The 21825-nt window shown below is 39.3% G+C and overlaps 1 protein-coding gene across 1 annotated transcript in view; it reads right to left on the bottom strand.

The window, feature by feature from the left end:
• Colec10 (collectin subfamily member 10) overlaps positions 1-21278 on the bottom strand; it is a 38656-nt gene extending 17378 nt beyond the window's left edge. The window contains exons 1-2 of the mRNA XM_051202485.1: positions 20993-21278; positions 17-88 (exon numbers count right to left, since the gene is read on the bottom strand). Of these exons, the coding sequence (XP_051058442.1) occupies positions 17-88; positions 20993-21140 (220 nt within the window). The 5' untranslated portion in view covers positions 21141-21278. The remainder of the gene's footprint in view (positions 1-16; positions 89-20992) is intronic.
• Between the last annotated feature and the right edge of the window lie 547 nt (positions 21279-21825).

Raw genomic sequence — 21825 nt, 5'->3', positions numbered from 1 at the left:
AGACAGGTTAGCCTACCTTTTGGTCCCCTGCGCCCCACTTTTCCATCCTTGCCTCCTTCTCCGGTGTCTCCTTTTTCCCCAACTTCTCCTTTAAAAACAAAGCAAGAGGGAGTAGATCATCTCAAATAAGAATGAAGCACATTCTCCCCAGGGGAAGGAGACCATACTCAAAATGCCATTGCAACTCGGATATGAGAATCTCCCTAGGCACAAGGATTGCACAGCTGAAAAGAAAGAACTTCAGTTGCAATCATCACAGCAGTTGCAAGGCTGACTGTCAACAATCTATCATGGATGGGAGAGGGGCTCATGGATCCCCGTCCCTCGGCTGAACTATTGGCTATCGGTAGATGCTGGGAGTGGGGGATGGTTCATTGTTTTTTGCCTTTGAACCCACTGTTGGGCCCACAAGACTCTAATAGATAGCTTCAAACTCATGGTCCCAAAGAAGGTGTGGTTAGACTCACTGGCTCACAGAACACAAGAAATAGGCACAAATGTAAGAAATATATTTTTTTGTGGGAGAAGGGAGGTAGATAGGGGTGGGAGGAGTTAAGAGATGGTAGGGCATCAGAGTAATCATCATGTAATGTAATATAAAGTTGTCAAATAACAAATTAACACGTTAATAAAAAGAGAAAAAACATACAGCATATGTTATCCTTTCACTTTCCCCTGTCAGTATTAGAGGAACCGCACAATTTGAGGCATGGACTGGAAAGCTAAGAATGAGAGACTCGGAGTAGCAGACAGATGACAAGCAGTTGTATGTGGCAGTGACTGTCTTAGCTACAGATGAGTGTAGTGTCGGCACCTTGAACAATTCAAACTGGCTGAATGAATGGATTACTGAAAAGTGTCTTGAACACGAGTTACAAAGTACAGATTATAATATGGTGCTAACAACTGTAATTCTTTGATAAGTTGGTGATAGAATTTATTGATTTTGGGGGAAGATGGGTCCAGACTCAAGTCACAGCTCCTCCCCTACATATGCGGAGGAATGTGAACATACAACCCTCTTTTCGCTTTTATCCTTCCTGAAAATTAAATAACAACACCTTCTTGAATGGGCGGTAAGAAGTTTACACAGAAGACTGGGGTACAACGGGTGTGCAATAATAGTGGCTAATGTTATTCTCTTCCGTACTCTGAGTTTCCTCATCCTTCTTGTGGGATATTACCTGCCCTCCCTGACTTGCCCAGTTGTTTTAGAATCAACAAGGTAAGAACATGAATGTGCTTTGGAAATAAAAAGCATAACACATTCCATGTTGTAACTAGATACCCACATTATCACCATGGCAATCTTGGGAAAGTGAGAGCATGAGGAATGATGGGAAAATTAGATTCCAGGCTGTGAGATTTTTCCAAGCTTCTGGCTGTTTTACAAGAGCATCTAAAGGATCCTTCTGGAACTGGCTTTTATGAAGATGCTTAGATGATTTCTGTGGTCAGACTAGAGGAGTTAGGTTTGGACTGGATGGTGTTTTCCAGTGCTAGGGGATGTTTATTTAGCAAGGTTAATATGTTCTGTGAACTCCAGCTAAGGATTTTGACATGGAATGTGGCAATTTCAAGAGGTAGAAACTATTTCTGCTCTATTTCATAAACAAAAAAACAAAACAGAAAAACCAAGATCCTGTGTGGTTAAAATATGTGTGAATTATCATAGAACTGAGGATTCCAATGAAAATTCTCCTGTGTCTGTTTCTACTTTCCTAATGCAAATTTGGCACTTCCATTGTAGTCATCTGTGACTCCTAGCAGATGGTGGATTTTAGGAAACTTGGCACTTTGTCAGGTTTTCAGATAGGAAAGGGAAGTTACAAGGAAAAGTATTTACCAATTAGTATTACCTTCTAAACAAGAAAGCTAGTAGGGATTATCTTAGTATTCAAATGACTTAATTCATATAGAAGGTCTCCTTAAGGTAGATTTGTTGAGACCTGGGTTTGCCACTCACTAGGTGAGGGATTCTACATCCTGGGAAGTCCTTTATCTTTCCAAGTATTGTTTGACTTAGTGATAGAATGGACAAAATAATTGTGTGTGTGTGTGTGTGTGTGTGTGTGTGTGTGTGTGTGTGTGTGTTTCGGGAAGTTTTTTTCATCCCTCCATCTCTTCCTCCTTTCTTCCCTGATTTCTGCCCCCAAAGTGACACTGTATAGAAAACACTTTTCTTCTCTATCAGTACCAGACTGGGCTAATTGTTATAATTACCTTTGTTGTTTAAAATGCCTCTTTATACTCAATGTATCACCTCATTTTTGCTTAGAGCTTACATCCAGTCCTCTGTGAATTAAGAGACAGGCAACCATTCTAAACAATATTTGCTTATATAGAGAGAATTTAGCACTGCTAGGTACTTAAAATGCAATGGAATTTGCTGTGAACCATATGACACTTTACAAATGTTATGATAGTTTTATTGAATATTATGATCCAAAGTGTCCATACTGCTTGACATACACTCTATCATTTGATCCCCATGACAACCTTTCAGAAAGATGCTATTCTCAGCTCTGTTTTAAAGATGAGGAAATGAGGTCAAGTAGAGGTAACGTAGCATCTGCATGGCTGAAGCGTGTGCATATGGTAAACTTGGGATTCAAATGTTGGGTGTCTTTCTTCAAAGCCTGTGTTGTGCACAAATGGAATGATTTTGAATGAATTTTCGTTCTCCCATTCTTGATAACCAGATTGGTGATCCTTGCAAAGGGACTAAAAAGATACTTCTTGCTCAGTATAGGCCAAGATCATAAAGTCACATAGATGTGAATATTGGTACCATTATTGTTCTTCCTTCCTCCCCTCCATGTGATCTTTCCCATTCATTTCCATGCAAGCCTCTCGCTGGAGGAGAAACAGTAAGCGGCTTAGTCATCTGCTGCTCCCTGGTGGCTCCTGATGGGAGATACTGGAGGACAGGAACTGGTTTACAGGTGTTGTGATCTGTATAGCAGGACCCAGGCTACCTGCTAGAGCTGCAGCACACAACTTAAGTCTTTGGCTTCCACCTGGGTCCTGATTATTTAATCACGGATAATTACTTTAATGAAAATAGAAGGGAGACATAAAAATAAGCCCTGAGAAGGATCCCCATGTCTCGCTGTTGTCTTTTAGACTCTTGGAAATATTTCACTGGATTGCTGGGCATATTTAGACTGCTTTTCTTTCATTAAGAAAAAAAAAAGCCACTTACATTTAGAAAACCAAGGAAAAGCTAAGCTCCAATAAACCGATTTCAAGTTTCTCAAAAATCACTTGTTTGCCCCTCCAGGCCATCAGCATGCCGTAGTAATCTTCCCAGCAGAATTCCAACTAGAGCATACAGATGGCCACATATTCTTAGGTAGGATTTATTTTATTTGAAATTAAATAGTTGAACTTAAGTCTGTACCATGAATTCAAGTGGAGTAAGTATGTAAAAAAAAATGCTTAAATCCATTTTGGAAATGCTAAATAAAACTCACTGCAAATTGTGTCTTCTCTATTGCTAACGTACAGAGGCGGGAGAGAAGTTGTTAGCAATCTGATTACCCTTAGGATTGAGTGCAACACGTGGTATGAGGCTTCCTGTAACGCTGCATTCAGTCCTGAAACAACCCCCTTGTCCTTCCTTACATTCTGTTAACAAATTTTCCAATTATGCCTCCAGTTTTGAAGCTTTCTGGTTATTCCTGAGATGCCTCTTGTGCCCCAGGGAATAATGTTGTCATAAAGGGCCTGCCCCTTTCCCTCCCCAGGCACTTTGCTGAAATTTGTGCACCTTCTTAGGACCTCAGTTGTTTGCCTTGCTCACCTTCTCTGTTTATTATTCCCTTGGTGTCTTCATTTCCCTCCCTGTCTGCTGCTGTCTCATTCAGTCCCTTCTACAAGGCTCTCCCTAAGGGAGAAGGACTGCATAGAACTGTTGAAAATTCTTACTTCATCTCTCCGAGTCTTAGTTTTCTTATCTGTACAGTGGGGAAAAAATCCTGCCTACCTGGTATGGTGGTTTCACATTAGAGGTATCTCATCCAATTGGTGAGTAGTATTCAGCTACTCATTTGGTGTGAGTTTTCATAAGAAATTAAAATGTGATCACCCCTATGCATTCACTACCCCAGCCACTACCCTGTAACCTTTACTACATTTCGTTTTTTTAAAGATTTTTTAATCTATTATTTTATTTTTATTTTACATATCAATGCCAGTTCCCTTTCCCTCCATCCCCCCCTTCTTTCCCTCTCTCCAATCCTCTCATGCCCACCATACCCTTCTCTCTATTCCCCCCCACACACTCCACATGTAGGGTGATGCCCTCCAGGAGGGGTCATCTAAATCTGTCAGGTCATTTAGAGTAGGGACTAGGACTTCTCTCCGGCCTCTAGGTTAAAAGAGTATCCCTCCGTGGGGGATGTGCCCCCAAAGTCTTTTTGTACACCAGGAATACATCCTGGTTCCACCGTCTGAGATCCCTTAGACTGCTCAGTCCTTCTAGCTGAGACCCATGTTCAATGGGTCTGAGTCAGCCCCATGCTGGATTCCCAGCTATCAGTCTGAGGCCCATTAGCTCCTCCTTGTTCAGGTCAGCTGTATCTATGTGTTTCTGCAACCTGGTCTTGTCCTCCCTCTCTGCATCTGGATTCCATTTCGGCTCAGTGCTTAGTTGTGGGTGTTTGCTTCTGTTTCCATCAGCTACTAGATGAAGGCTCCATGATGGTGGACCTTTACTATGACTACATGATCTTTTCCTTTTCAAGATGAAGATTTCCACACACTCCAAGATAAAAGACAGATGCACTAGCACTAAGACATAACCACTTATGCTTAATGCTACCATTTCACTCATTTTTTTTTGCTGATTAAAAAATTTCATCTACAGATATGACTACATATTATCCCTAAACACATCGACAGAGATCTGTAAAGGGTAGGAACAACCTCCTATGTGAACACTACTATTACAACAATATGCTTTTTATTCAAGTACTTACTAAGATCAGCTTTGTAGAATTATATGTTTTCACTTATCCCAAGCCTAGATTACTATGCTATTGCAGTCTAATCTAGTAAGGATAAATGAATTGTTAGAAAGAGAACCTGAAATTCATAGGCATGAACCTGAATTCTTTGAAAACAAATCATGACCATTAATAACATTTTTTTTTTCTGCTAAAAGAAATACTAATAGGTCAAAGGAGGCTTGGGGGAAGACAAATTCCTACTGGTCATTTGTGAAAAGCAATAGTCCTTAGAAAGCTGGGTATAAACTGATGGTGTCCATAAGCTCAATTCTTACATAACACAAATTCAGTTTTTCCTATCATATCAATTCCCAGCTGCTACAGTTTGTATGGAAAGTAGTCTCTGGCAGTCCATGTCTTACAGACTTGGAAGGTGGTGAAATCTTTAGCAGGCGGGGTCTAGTATGAACTTCTTTGGTCACTGAGGATATTCCCTTGTATGAGATTTAGGACTCTAGCCGCCCTCCCCCCTTCTTTTTTTTGCTTCTTGTCCATGGACTGAACAGTTTGCTCTTCCATGGACCTTCCCATTGTCATGTATGCCACCACTCATGCCTAAAAAATAGTGGATCTGCTCTAAAGTTAAACATTAAAGCAAACCTTATCTTTATGTTAGAGATCTCTGGTACTCTGTTACAGTTATGGAACTGTATTCAGACTTCTTCAATGTATGTGTACTATTTAACTTTCCAAAGTCTTTGCTTTTTTCCCATTGGTAGATACTAGACTATCTACCTATGTTTGACTTTCCAAGGGCAATTTCATCCATCCACATTGTGTAACTCTTTAAATAACTTTGAATACCTTTGGAATGAAAATTGGAAGCAGAGGAAGGAAGCAGTCAAACAGTTTTCTATTTATTGCCAAACACAGTGGGGAGTAATGGCTATCCTTATTGGATTGATACCACTGATTGTCTCAAGGATGAAATCTTTCAATGTCATGTACTTTAGCAGTGGTACCAGTCACTCTGTTAATGGGAATCAACAGAATAAGGCAATGTGCAAAGTAAAGTAGACGTTAAAACCAGAAAACTGGGTTTGCTGGCCTCCAGAGGGAGCAGTGGATGTACACTGTGGATTATAGGACCATGGTGATGTTTTATCACAGATCTCTCTCGTCTGACATACTGAGGGGTAGTCGTCTTTACATTTGTCATCAGAAAATCATAAAAGGAAAGCAACAAGATCAGAAAAGGAAGGGAGCGTTGCAGGGGTTATAGGTCTGCTCTCAGTATCGCTGTGTGCCTGCTTATGTGCAGAAAAGTGGAAGCCAAGCCTTGATTACTTAAGAACAATAAACAATAATTTGTTGCCCAGAAACCAAACCAGAGTTTACCTGGCAGTGGGGCAGGAGCCCTCTGGGAATTTCCCCAACATTCTCATCTAACTTTTAACTACATCATCATGATGAGTGTACATGAATACATGGTTCTACTCACGTGGCGTAATTCTTGAAGAGTTTTCCTAACACAGTTAAAGTGTTCTAAAAATAATACTTTTAGGCCTACAGTACAAAAGAATGAACTGCATCTTAATTAACTGGAACTCTTGTCCCTAAGTAGAAAGACTGTTCCAGGGAAAATTTTATAAGATAGATAACAACACTTTTTTAAATGATGTGACTTTGCAATATCAATTCATGAAAAGAAATGGCCTTAGCATGGGCAATAATAAATTTGAAATATTGATGAGCTCTGAAAAATGTCTATTTACTGACTTAGGTATCAGGGAAGGTTGGAATTATGCTAACGCCACATGATTGAGCAACTTATTCTGGGATCAGTCTTCTTGCCTTGGCTCTCTTCTCCTCTATAATTGAATTGAAGATGCATTGATGATGCTTGGTGTTCTATATAATTGCATATTTAATCAATTTAAAATTTCCATGTACAAAATAAATAAGCATATTCATCTAAAATGATATAGTTTGCCAAGGGCTCCAGCTTTGGGAATCCCATGTTTATTAAGTGCTGGTTTACTCACTCAAACATATACATACTAATGTACATTTATGTATACTTTGGAATACATATACTATATGTACATATACAGATAGGTAGGCTCAAATCTTGCAAGTAGTTAATCATATGTTAAATAATATATACTTCCACTTCGTCAGATCATTGCATTTAATAAATCATAATATTTGAATCATAATAATGTTAATAAATAACTTGTCAAATTATTTAATCAATTATTTAAATTTAAATTAAATCTTATACTAAACAATTGACTTCCCTTTGTAGTTTTTCATTAAAAAGGATGAACATACCTTTCTTATGGAACTACTTGAAGATCATATGATAAAACTCATAATGGAGTCCTGGAATCTAATGTGCTCCCTTTATAAACATTGTGTATATAGTGAGTGGGCATCCTTTGATTTTACTTCCTTGTATGTTTTTCCTAGGATTCTGATAACAGCTTCATAATTTTTTGTAGGAATCCACACTCATTCTGACGTAGTTTGGACAGTAAACTGGGATGTGACCCACTAAGAAACCATGAGTCTCAATTTAAGGATTTGTAATTAGAAATTCCCAAAACTAGAGGAGAATCAATCTGTCTTTAGGGGTTGCAGAGAAGATTCTAAATATAACCTCACAGCATGATAAAGAGCAGATTTACACTGAAGTAATTAAAGGGAAGAATAACACCAAGGCAAGAAGATGGAGCCTACACAAGTAGCTCAAGTGTGGGGCTCTAGCATGTCCCCATCCCTTCCTAATACTGAAGTCTGTAAATTGGCATTCTCCCCTGTCTGCTGTTTTAGCTTGTGTGAGAGTCTTTCACTTGCTAATACAAGTTTCCCAATAATATAATTACTAGATGATGATTAAGACAACAACGCCCTTCTCCATGGCAAGGGCAGAGCCTCCGGAAGCTAATACTTACTGTAACAACTGCTAAAAGAATATATTATAGGAGCAGAAAACAGCCACCTGTCTCCATCTGCCTACATCCCCAGCTCTTTGAGCTCTTTGTTGTCATTGTTAGGAAAAAGGAGCATTTCTGAGAGATCTTCAACAGAATAGATTTACATCTAAGACAAAAATGAGCTAGCATACAAATTTGTCACTATATTAATAAGGAAAGTATTGCTAAAATATTCTCACCAATAAAAGCTCATGTGAGTTTTTATTTCTTCTAAGTGCTATGTCCCTGACAGATATAGGTCAAGAGTTGTCTAGGTATAGGCATGCCTTGATCAGGTGTACTCCACTTTAACAGAGAGAATCAGTTGTGTTCCCTGAAGGGTATCCTTCTAACACTTCATAGCTTCCTATCATAAGGTGTCACCCAGGACTGCATAGATCTGTAACAACATACTGCCTTCCTTGCATTCCTAGCACTTGGCTCTAAGTCTGAGCTGTAATAGGTATCTGTTTAATAAATGATCTTGAAATAAAAGGAGTAACATCCCCAAAGACAAGATGGATAAATGTGAGCTTAATGACAGTACAGTCAAATGAATTTGTGATGGATTGAAATGTCATTCTCAATACTGGTTAATTAATGAATTGGCCTCAGTCTGTAGTAACAGCCTATAAAGCAGTACTGCAGTCTAGGAAAACACAAAATACCATTCTTGCTACTAACCTGCAGGGTCTTTGTTTCTTCCTCTAGTTTATTTTGTCTCCCAATATTTCTGTCATGCTCAAATTTTTCAGGCTCAACAGTCAAGCCAGTTTTTATAACTTATCCTTTCTCAGGTCCATTTGGAGTCTTACTTTGTCTCATTTTCTGCCTTTTTTTTTTTCTCTTGTTCTTGTTACCTCTATCTTCATGTCCCAATTCTTGTCCTTTATAGACGATTCCTAAATGGTCTTCATTGTACTTAATTAATTGATGCATCAAACACAATTAGAATACTTTCTGTTCAAACACGGTTGAAATACTGGTTTATGTGGTTCTAAATTTTTCTTTACCAAACAATCTTGCAAGTGAATCTTAAAAATCATATGTTTCACTGTTACTGCCTCATCCAAAATGTTTTCACAGTTACCCGTTTGTAGGCTAAGGCCATACTTATTAGTCTAGTAGATGACATTGCAAACTGATATTAAGGGAACTTTCGCATGTTACTTTCTGGTCTTGACTTACTTGTTTGGTCTCTTTTTGTCTAAGTAGTTTATTCCCTGGTCATCAAATGCCTTTCAGCTCTTGCCATCACTGAATGCCACACATGCTTTCTTTCTATGTGAAACGACTCCACATTAAGAAGAAACCAAAAGTCCTAAAAGATAGGCTAGATATGATGACCTGGTGAGAGTTTAAGCAGATACACATAAATCTACAAAGTTTATAAACAAGTAAATGGCAAAAGGAAAAGTGAATACTAGGCATAAGGAACAAATAATTGTCATAATATAAAAAGATCTAGCTGGGCAGTGGTGGTGCACACCTTTAATCCAAGCACTCAGGAGGCAGAGGCAGGTGGATCTTGGTGAGTTCGAGGCCAGCCTGGGCTACAGAGTGAGTGCCAGGATAGGCTCCAAAGCTACACAGAGAAACCCTGTCTCAAAAAAGAAAAAAAAAAAAAAGATAAAATGATCTTAGGAAAATTCCTTTGCAAAAAGGCAATGAATGATTTTAAAAGATCATGCAGGAGTTTAAATAACAAATAATTAATAGGAAATGCACAAAATATCTACACTATAAATATGTATACATGGTCACTATATTTAACATATAAATAAATAAATAAATAAATAAATAAATATCTACACTATATTTCACATCAGGCCCAAATATGACATAGATAAAGAGAATTAAAGTCTCTGACTCATGGATCTTGACAATGGGAATGCAACTAGACAATATTCTGAAAGCAAGATTAAAGTGCAGTAAATCTATAGGCCTGTAATCCTGGCTTCTCTGGAGGACAATAGAGAAAGATTACAAGTTTAAATCCTGCCTAAGCTACACAGGGAGTTATGAATCAGCCTGAACAACTCACTGAGACCCTGTATAAACAATAGGCCAGTAAGGTGGCTCACTGAGTAAAGGTTCCTTTTTCCCAGCTTGAGGACCTGAGTTCTAGTCCCAGAACCTACAATGTGAAAGGAGAGAACCAACTGACTTCTGAAGATGTACTTTGACCTCCACACATGGCATGCATGAATATATAAATAAGTAAATACATGTAAAATAATAATAATAATAATCCTCTAAAGTAAAACAGACAGCTGAGGGTATAAAGAGCAGAGTATTTACCTAATGTGAATGATTCACTTAGGTTCCTTCCCTACTATTGAAAGGAAAAAATTAAAATAGATGAGTTTAGTGTAGTTGGTCTCTTTTCCAAATATCACCCCTCACCCTACACTCATATTTCATATTTCACTCCTAGAATGTAAACAAGAGGATATTGGAGAATATGCAAGGATAGGATGGATTTGGAATGACTCAGGCACAATTAAGAAAGCCATACAGAGAGATGTAGAGCTGCTGTGAATGCTGGACATTAGTTGTGCATACACTCATGTGCTCAGAATTAAAATATTAGATAATCAGAAAAAAGAGTAACAGGAAATTTTATGATAATGCACTAAGGAAAATGCCATTAGAATGGTATTTCATCACCTGGTAATGACAAGGTAAGAAAAATGCCATAAAAATATCAAACTTAAGTTTATCTTTTTTCCATTTTACTTTTATTGAAAAACGATTTTTTTCATATATTTTGACTATAATTTCTCCTCCTCTAATTCCTCCTGGACCCTTCCCACCTCCCCACCTCCCCACTCATCTAAACCCAGTCTTTCTGTCTCTCTTATAAAACAAACCAGCCACTCTACCCAGGGAAGCAGAGGACAAACTGCAGATAATACAACTATCCTTCCTCTCCTTCAAATCTAGTCGCCAGTCTCATCCTTAGTTCTTCAGAAGACCACCTGCTGAGATGTACTTTCCTTTCCTTTCCATACACTACTTCAGTGGATCACACAGATCTTACCCTCCAAACATCTTCACCCTACTCATTGCTTTACCCCAGTCCCTATCTCCAACAGGCACTCCCTGGGAACCTGCAGGCCACCAGGATCTTCAAAGCATGTAGGCTAACAACATGTCTTCACCTCCCTCTCCCATTCTTTCAAGTTCAAACCCACAGTCTCATCCCTAGCTCTGTAAAAGAAAACCAGTTATCAAATCTCTCCACCTATTTCCAGGGCATTAAATAGAACCAGACAGAACACTCTGCTTTCCTTCCTCCTGTGGGCCCTCTATTTGCTTGGAGTCCATTCCCATTCCTTAGTGTCGTCTCCTAATATCTAGAAACACATTTTACCTGGAAACTCCAATGGCCATGCTTATCAGGCCTTACCAGGAAACACACAGCCACCACACTCCGGAGAGGGCAATAGAAACAAAGGAACAAGACATCCCAAAGCAGACAAGAACAGACATTAGCTCCTAGAATTAAAATCTTCCCAAACCCAGATGCCTAGACGTCAGCATGAAAATGCAGTAAATAACAACCAGGATAATATGTCTTCACTTGAGTTCAGCAACCCTTCCACAGTGGGCCCTGAGCATTGCAACATATCTGAAGCAGTCTTTATGAGTATGATAGAGGTCCTTAAGGACACACAATGGAATATTACTCAAATAATAAAAAACTGAAATTATGAAATTTGTGGGTAAATGGATGAAACTAGAAAAACATCATCCTGTGTGAGGTAACCCAGATCCAGAATGACAAATACAGTATGCGTTTGCTTATACAGAGATTTTAGCTGTTCAGTCTTTAATAAGTAAGCTAGCTACAGTGCAAGCTCATCTTGATTTGGAAAAGAAAATGTCATCTTAAATATTACTGCAATATAGGAATATAGATCACATTCCCTGCATTGTGATTTTGCCATTGATTTGGTCTGTATGTTCTGCACTGTCTTTGCTATATAATCCTTGCAAGTCTGTCTTGCTCCTTTTACTAAGGAATGAACTTAGTAAAAAGATGGCACTGATGATTTAATAGTTCCAGAAATCTCTTTTCTGAGGGGAATTTCATTTTGGCTTCTCACACACTGCTGTGTCTACCTCATTCCATCTCTTCACTTTCCATAGATTTATGAGTCTCCTACATTTCACTGCCTTGCCATTTGGTGACCCAGCACATGATCCAAGGAAACAGAGATGACTTTGCTTCAGTTTGTTCTCTGCATGGCTTTGTTTTCCTTCGACACTGGTTCATTTCAGGACAATCAAAAAACACCACTATTGAAAGCAATGCTTTACTTCACCCAGTTATATTTCTTACTATGTTAGCACTGTTAGTCATGGGTACTGGCCTGTCCTTGGGGTTCTCTAAGAGCACCACCTATGTACATTCACTATGTTCCCTTTTAAAAGGGCCCCACCTACCGCCCATCCTTCTCCCTTTTTTTCTCTCCCTCTCTCTGTTTGTGCCCCTCTCTTGCCTTCTCTTTCTTCTCTCTTCCCTTCTTTCCTCTCTCCTCTCTCCTACTGCTCCTGTCTCCAGAGGCTGGTCTCCCCACTCTCCTTTCCCCCTTTTATGATCCCTTTCCGTAAAAAGAAAGAAAGAAAGAAACAAAAACAAAAACAAAAAACAAAAAAACTCTCTGCTTGAACCCTGTCACACGGCATCTTTCTCTGGAAACAAGCACTAAGGCTTATAGCAAATGAATGAATCTGGATCTCGAGTGCAAGACACAGTAGATGTAACCTCTTCAAAGAAGTTGGAATCAGTGGTCCATCTTCTCTTTCTTATGAAGGCGGAGCTAGTTCTGTTGTGACATGATTTAGTTAATAGATCCATGATCTCAAGTATCAGTGATGGTTACACAAACAAAATGGGTCATTGCATTAAGGAGTGAGAAGAAGCTGGGTTTTATTACTCTTCAAAGCCCTTGCCAATAGGAGTTCAGTGGAACCATAAGCAGGAACAGTGTGCCTGAATTTTCTTCTCTTTAACACAGGAGAAGTGATCCCCATACGTGTCAGCAGAGCTGAAAATGAAATAATGGATGAGCCTTTTTTGTAAACTCTAGAATGATGTGCATATAATTTGCTAAAAAGATACAAGTATTGTCAAGTGGCCACAAGAGACATGAAATGATGCTTACAGGGTTCTCAAATCAAGCACAATCACAGTAAATAACACACAAACATTAAATTATTTAGATGCCATTTCCCTTGAATATCTGCAGAATATCACTGCCTGTATTTATAATCCATCTTAAAAGAGCAAAAGATAACTATAAAATATAATTTAAAAGACTTCCATGCAATGGTAAGAGATTGTAGATCAAATAATTGATGCATAAAACAGGCAGACTCATTAGGGATGAAGTGTCATGAGCTGTGAGGATCGAGGAGAGCATTTAACAGAGTTACCAAGTTCTACAAGTGAGATTTCATTGGCTAGATTGAAAAAAAGTAAAAGATGGATAAGTTGTTGTTTGGCCTATGCCTCTCAACCATAACCAGAGATCAACAGACTGTGTAGCTGAGGATAGACAAGAGCTAATAATATGTTTCTTAAAGAAGAAGAAAAAGGGACAATTTTGTAAAAACTAGACTCATTCTCCTTTGGCTTTTGCTAAATCTTTTATTTGGTCCCTGAGATCAAATATTATGCTAAGTCTTCCACGTCGCTCAACTCATTCTTCCTCACCATGACACCATGCCATAGTGAGAAAATTTTCTTCCCCGCATGTGTTACAGCAGATAAGAAAAGCCAGGCTTTGATTAGATGTGCCCTAAGGTTCATTTAGCCCTCATTACAAGCCCAGCCATGTTTAGACTGCTACTGTTCCCACTTTAGTAATCAAAGATGGCAAGTGCAGCTGGGAAACTACAGGAAGAAGAGAATTCATGAGGTTGGGAAGTAGGGTCTTGGGCTTTTGTGCTGTGGAAGGCTGAAAGTGACTCTGAGGTAGAACTAGAAGCTAACTCGAAGTCTCAAAACGGGCAAAAGTGGTAGTCTTTTCCAAGTAGAGTTGCATTGGAGAGCCAACTTGATAAGTCTATGAATGATGTTCTTTTGTTTGTTGTTTGTTTGTTTAATGGACGTGAATTATGAAGACCAATAAAAATGCCAGGAGTCAGAAGAAATAGTTAGCTAGACATCAAGGAGGACTTGCTTTCATTTTAAAATAAGTATTTAAGGTTTTATGACATCCTTTTCTCCTTTTCAAGTTAAAGGCACCAAAAGTTTACGGCAGCACAGCTAAATAAGGTGAAGAGATCCAATTTAACATCATATCTGTATCTTCGAAATCCCAAAAGCTTTTTTTGAAATCATTATTTTTATTTGTGAATTTTAACCCCAATCACAGCCTTCCCTCCCTCCTCTCCTCTAATGTCCTCCCTCGCATCTCCATCTCCCCCCTTTACCTCTCCTCCACAGTCACTCAGAAAGGGGCAGGCCTCCCATGGGGAGCAAAGCATAGCATAGAAAGGTGACTTAGGACAAAGCGTCTCTAGCTGTATTCAGGCTGGGTGAGGTGATCCAGCATAAGGAATAGATTTCCAAATTTCAGTCAAAGAACCAGGGACAGCCCCTGTTCCCATTACCAGGAGTCCTACAAATTTAGAGCAAGCTACAGAACTGTCATACATACACAAAGCACCTCATTTGGTCCCATGCAGGCTCCCTGGTTGGTGTTGGTTGAGAATCTGTAAGTTCCTATGAGCCAGGATAGCAGTTTCTGTTGGTTTTCCTATGATGTCCCTGACTCCTGTGGCTTCTATAATCCCTCCTCCTTCTCCTAAGTTAGACTCCCCGAGCTCTGCCCAATGTTTGGTTGTGGGTCTCTGAACCTGTCTCCATCAGTCACTGGATGAAGGTTTTCCCGTAACAACTGGGGAATGCACCGATCTGATCACAGGGGATGGCCAGTTCAGGTCATGCATCCAATGCTGCCAGGAATCTTAGCTGGGGCCATCCTTGTAGATTCATGGAAGGTTCCCTTGCAGCTGGTTTCTACTTTACTCAGTAAGTAGCCCTTTTCCAGTAATTTTTCTCAGCTCTCCCCCTCGCCACACCCCATTCCTCAAGTTCCCATGCCCACCAACCCCCAGTCCTACCAGGAGATATCTCTTTCCCCTTCCCCGAGAGAGCCATGTGTCCTTCTTTAGCCCTTCCTTGTTACCTAGCCTTTCTGGGTCTGGAGTGTAGGTTGGTTATCCTATATTTTATAGTTAATATCCACTTATGAGTGAGTGCATACCATGTTTGTCTTTCTGGGTCTGAATTGCCTCACTCAGGATGTTTTTTCCCCTAATTCCATCCATTTGCCTTTAACTTTCCTGATGTTATTGTTTTTAACAGCTGAGCAATACTCTATTGTATAAATGAATCACATTTTGTTTATCCATTCTTCATTTGAGGGGCATCTAGGTTGTTTCCAAGTTATGACTATTACAAATAAAACTGCTATGAACATAGTTGACCAAGTATCCTTGTGTCATGACTAAACATTCTTTGAAAAGCCCACAAGTTTTATCAATATTGCAAGAACCTGTTGTTATGGTCTCAAGCAGTGATTTGCACATAGCTAAAGAGCCACATAAGGAAATTTGGGAGAAGAACAGAATAAGGGTTATGCTGAATAATTTTTAAAATCACTACCATTCACTACCCCTGATTCATCTCTACAGTTAGATGGATTAGGATTTTATATTCCCCATCCAAACCTAGCATTGAAATACTTTCTTGGCATCTACTCAAAGGAAAATGAGCGAAAAAATGGTTCCAAATGCCCATGGTGTAGAATATAAGAATTAAAGAAGCCAGATTGTTGGCTTAACTTCTCTGTGAAAGTCACTTGCAAAGAATTGGCAGCTTAATATATTGAGGTGACCTAATCAATGTGATCCTATGCCATACCATACACTGAACTCATACATTTGTTTTTCTAATGCTGACTTGTCAAACCAAATAATCAATTCACATATAAAATGGACAAGGATAATGAAACAGGATGGGATGAAAAGAGTTTAGGATCTCAGTTCTACTTGTAACTTGGCCACTGATGCCCATAAGATTGGCATGACATTGTGCCCCATTAGGCATCATTCACAGACCAAGAATCATTGAGAGTTACTTGGAAAGAGATAAGCCTTTAAATTTAAATGTGAGGGATCAAATGCCCCTGGGCATATCTAGCCTTATATATGAGGAAGTCACAAGCAGCCTTCTTTCTTCTTCTTTTTCTTCTCCTCCTCCCCCTCTTCCTCCTCCCTCTTCTAATAAATTTTATTTAAATTAGAAACAATCCCATTTTATATACCAATCTCAGTTCCCTATCTCTCCCATTCTCCCATGCCCCACCCCACACCCTCCCATCAACAGACTCCCATCCCATCCCCCATCCACTCCCCAGGGATCATCAAAATCTGTCAAGTCATTTGGGGCGGGGCCTAGGCCTTCCCCCTTGTATCTAAGGCTAAGAGAGTATCTCTCCTTGGGGAATGGGCTTTTGAAGTCGGTTCATGCTCTGTGAATACATACTGGTTCCACTGCTAGAGGCTCCATAGACAGTTCAGGCTCTCCCAGCTAACATCCACATTCAGGGAGCCTGGTTCCTTCCCAACTGTCAGACTGATGTCCTTGAGTTACCACTTGCCCAGGTCAGCTGTCTCTGTGGGTTTTCCCAGCATGGTTTAGACCCCCTGGTTCATCACTCCTCCTATTCTACAACTGGATTCCAGGAGTTGGCCTCAGTGAAGAAGCCTTCTTTTTACTGCACATTGAGAATTATTTGCAGAAATAACCAAAATTGCATCAGTTCTACAATATCAAGCCCTGCCAAGTAATAAAGGAGATGGCCAGATATATGCCCCCTTTCTTATGGTTAATGGATTTTTGTGGGGATGAGCTTGTTCCTCCCAGCAGGGGTGACCTCACCAGGCTTCCCTCACAGCGTGAAGTCTCTTACTAAAAAGAGCAGCAGCATACACACACACACACTCCTGTTGCTTTGTTCTCAGATGTGTGCCCTCACTTCTCCATGAATGGCTTCTAGAGGATCAATGGAGGTTTTGAGTAAAATTCAAATAAGCTAATTTCCTGCCCTATACAATACTGTGGCATGCTCACCAGGGCTTTGAGGGCCCTTCTGGCTATCTAGAGCATTCAGCAAGCTGACTGGAGCAGAGAATACAAATGAAACTGTGTTGAACCCAAGTCCAATCTTCCCTTTCCAGTTCAGTGGCACTGGAATAGTGACACCTCAGTTTCTTCATATGGCCAATGGGAGTTACATATCTTTTACAAAGTTTACTGAGATAATAAAGTACATTATTTTGGCAAAGCACTTACATAGCTGCAAATGATAACTAACACATGCGTTACACTAGAGTAAAATAGTGCTTACTTCCAAATAAATGAAACACCAGTGTTAATTATAAAGAGGACATATGCATCATTTTAGCTTACTTTAGTGTCCAACACAACCAATGGGCTGAGATGACATGAGTTCAGTGTCCTGAGATCACAAACAACCAGTTATTATCAATAGAAGGCATGTAGTAGCTGTATTTGTAAGAATAATATATCCCTAATGCAAACTAGTGTGTAACACAGAGTGACTGGACCTGGACAGGAGAGTAAGAGGCCACTTTCAAGACTAACTGTAGTTCTGACTGAGGTTAAGAATGCCACTTGACCTTTCTAAGGTTATTTCCTCATGTATATGCTTTGGCTATTGATAATAGATATGGATGATGTGAAAATTAAATAATATGATGTATTAAAAAATGTCTTGCAGTTTACCAAGCATCCTTCAAATACCTTTTACAGATAGATGTTAAGCCTTTCAGTTTTTTCTCTTGCATGTTGTTTTCAATTAAAACCACTAGAGGTCAGAATTTCACATAAGTTGCTGAAAGAAACCACCATGGTAAGGATAAAAATCAAAAAGAACATTTCCTACTAAGCAGTCTAAAACAAACATCTCAAGGACAGACAAAAATATAATGGGGGACTTTCAGCAAAGATATTTTTAGTAACTAGAATGCTTAACTGCAAAACTTTTACTTGGTGCATTTGATAGGCATACCAAAGAAGGAGAAGCAAAATTTGTTAAATATGCATTAATGATATCAGTACAAGATTAGTTTATGATGATTATTTCACTTAAATGTGAGAAATATGATGAACGCCCATTTTTCAAGTAAAGAAGCTGAAGCATAAGTAGATCAAAGGGAATTTTTCCTCCATTAGGATGTTCCTTGTGAATGATGCTGAAAAGCATGGCTGTCTATTGAACAGCATATTCTATAAACTGGATAGTATTATTGGCGTTTCATCTGCAATTCTGAATAATTTATTTAGTTTCCCCTTTCCCAAACAAATTTAGAGTTAAGTTCTTTTAATCATCTGTTTCTCAGCATATCTGGAAATTTCTGAGCAGACTAGTGCTGTGCTGGTAAACACAGAAATGAGATGATTATCCATGGAGAGAAGTATGCACTAGTTTGATTGTATGAGAAAGACACTCAAGAAAAAACTATAATTTTACTCTGTAAAATGCCTTTTTGACCATCAACATTTTTTTTCCTTGTGAGGAGCCAAGTATCTAGGCCTGTCCTCCTTGAATTTGTGGAGGGGCTGTTGTAACTCTCACAAGGAATGAGATATAGTTTACATTGGAAAGAAGGACCCATGTAATTTTTATGCATCCTCCTCTAATAATCCTCCCAGAACAAAGGAAAGGCACCAGTAAAAATGCTCACATTGCTATACTTCCAAGGCAGTTCACAGAGATTCAGGTCAACCCGGAGCTCAGCCCCAGAGTTTGAATCCCAAGTTTGCTACTTAGAGACAATTCTAAGATGGGTTCCTTATATAAGCTTCAAACCCTAGTCATTGGACATGGTGCCTGGACTTGGGAAGTATTCGATCCCTTACAGGGTCATAGAATCTCTTTAACTGAGAAGGGAACTTAGGGTGCCTTTGGTTCAAAGACTGCATGCTTCAGAAGAGGAAACCATACCAGTATCGTTAAGATGAGAAGTTCTGAAACACGGTGGTCCAAAGCACCTCTCAGTTTCTCCTTCAAGATGCACTCGCATTGCCATCCCTCCATATTAACTTATGATCTGCTCACAGGTCTCTCTGGGCTTGGGAAGAAAATTAAGCTTCAACAGATTGAAACAGTACTTGAACATCTGGTGAGAAGATTCAAGCTTCACATTAGGTAAAGAAATGACCAGAGAAGACTCATGCACACTACTGGTTTTCAATGAATACTATAGAGATTGAAGTGATGAAATGAAGTAAAATGGTTTAATTTTTAAAAGGTAGATGTCTTGTTTTTCCTTATAAAGACTTTCATTAAAAAAAAAAAAAGATAATTCAGTGTCCACAGGTAGACCCAGAACTTGCAATTCTCCTGCTTCAACCTTCTGAATGCTGTGGCACCTGGCTGATTCTGCAAAGATTTAAGATCTGACTACATATTGCAGGGAGTCTTTGAAAATCAAGAATTGATCAGTGCTTTTCTCAATCTCCCCCTGCAGTCTTGCTCTTGTCTGTAAAAATGCTGTCCTTATCTGTTCTCTAGAATCAGGCCTGAGCCTAGACTCAATACCTTCTCAGAAAACCTATGCAAAACAATTTATCTCTTTTTAGTGCACTGCTGTGCCTAAAACAGGGCCTGATGAAAAAAAATCAATGTCCATTAGTTGGCTATGGGGATAAGTTATGTTTAGGATACTAAACTAATAGTTTCTTGTGCGCTCTTATTCCATTGTGAATACTGTAGCTGTTTCTCCCGGGGCAGGTGGGGGGGGGCGGGAAACTTAGCAGTGTTATTCTCAACTACTCAGTGTTATTTCTCAGTCACACAATTAAGAAAGCCTTCAATATTCAGTCTTCATGATGCCATGAAGAAAACACAGTTTCCTTGTACTCTGTGAACAATCCAGTAATGGATTTCAGTAAATACTTTATTTCTAACCAACACTTTCTTTTCTGTACATTTGCCCTTACATTATTCATTTATTCACCCAAGAAATTATTTGGAAGCCCCAAGGTCTCAGTGTAACTCCCTGCATTTATTTTATAGTATCAAAGGTTAGAAGTTGGATTGTAATCTTGGGTAAAATTAATTCACTGATTAAGAAAAATGCACTTTAAGTGATACAAATTTAAATCGCTGACAAGCTGACAAGACTTGAGCCATGTTTCTTTTCCTTCTAATGTTCCTTTTTTTCTTTCTACTTGAGATTTTAAGCAGCTACCATTCTTTCACACAATAGCCTGAGGAAGCAGAGCATGAATTACTAATAGGAGAAAGCCAATCTGCGGTGCAGTGACCATTTTCAGAACAAGAGGGTAAGGGCTAAAACCAGGAAAACAGATTTATTTAAAACAAAACAAAACAACAGCAACAAAACCCAACCAGTGCTGGAAGCATATTTGGACCTTAGACATCAGTTCTACTTGGGAAAACAAGCAATAGTCTACCATTCTCCAATTGAAGGCAATTGACCTCAGAGATTCCACTTTCAAATAAAGACATACTCACATACTGCTTTTGGTCCTTAATGAAAGCACAGTCTCTTCACTGAAACTCAGGAGCCCGTTAATTACAAAAAATCGACTTCAGAATAAAGTTTTGCTTTTGACCTCCTAGTTAATGTCTTCTTCGAATGAGTGTGGGAGCAAAAGGAGAAAGGAGAGCAGTCCTAGAATAAATGGAGGTGGGCTAATGAAAGTGCTTTGAATCCTCATCTCCCCCTAGGCACAGTGGAAGAGTTTCCCACAGTGCTCAGCAATCACCATCAGACTCGAATCCCAGGATTTCACCTTTCCCTACCTTCTCTTACCTACCACCAAGGGAAGCATATAGTCAGTAATTAATAGTCCCGTGAGTTCCAAATTAGACAGGAAGACTGAGGAAGCTAAGGAGGAGTGGGAGAGAAGTCACACAGCAGCTAGGGTGGATCTGAGAGGGGGAAGAGATCACATATATTAGATGAAATTTGAGGTTTCTTCCTCACCTTTAGGTCCTGGTGAAATTGTGTGTGTGGCACAGACTTCTGCAGCAGGTCGACTATCAATATCCAGACCCAGACTTTGAAACTGCAAGAGAAGTAGCAGAAACAGGATGAATTGGTCTCTTTGAAGCAGAACCCTAAAGCCATTCATGACTGTGGTTCTTCAAAAGAGGGTCTCCAAGACATGCTAAATAAATAGAATTATTTTTAAGTAAAACTTGCTACAGGGAAAAAAAGGAAGTAACTGGAAAGTACATTCCAGAAATGGCTTTGAGGATGAGCAGGAGGCATTCCCTTGGTTGTTTATTTTCTCAGGATTCCAAATGGGCCATACATAGTCCAGACTGTTTCTTTTCAAGTGACAACAGTTTATTGAAAATTATCTCTAAACTAAACACTCGGATGTGCAGGTCCCTGGAACCCTCCCCATGAGCAGGGAGAAAATAGAGACGATTGCCTCTCAGACCTCCAGCTGGCTACTTAGTTTGCATTGAGCTTAAACACTGCATTCCAGGGGTGTGGAGGAGGCTGTGACCTGAGATTTCTGCACATTTTGCAAACACCCTGTGTGCCTTTGAGCTTTTCATGATGTGATGCTCGTTACTGAATGTGATAGCTGACCACAGATGCTCTCAATATTCTCAATGACATAGCTCTTCCTCTTGAGACCAAAAATTACCTTGGGAGTAAGCCCCAAATGAATAAATAATCAGATTTTCTGAAATCGAATCTGGTAATAAATATGAAGGCTATTAAAAAATGTCTATAGTTTTGGGCTTGGTAATTGCCCTTCTAGCATGCCCTCTCAAGGAAATAATGTGAAATGAAAACAGCTT

Source organism: Phodopus roborovskii, unplaced genomic scaffold (genome assembly GCF_943737965.1).
Source record: "Phodopus roborovskii unplaced genomic scaffold, PHOROB, whole genome shotgun sequence".
NCBI lineage: Eukaryota > Metazoa > Chordata > Mammalia > Rodentia > Cricetidae > Phodopus > Phodopus roborovskii.
The sequence above is the reverse complement of the archived record's forward strand: the minus strand, read 5'-3'. Positions and strand labels throughout refer to the sequence as shown.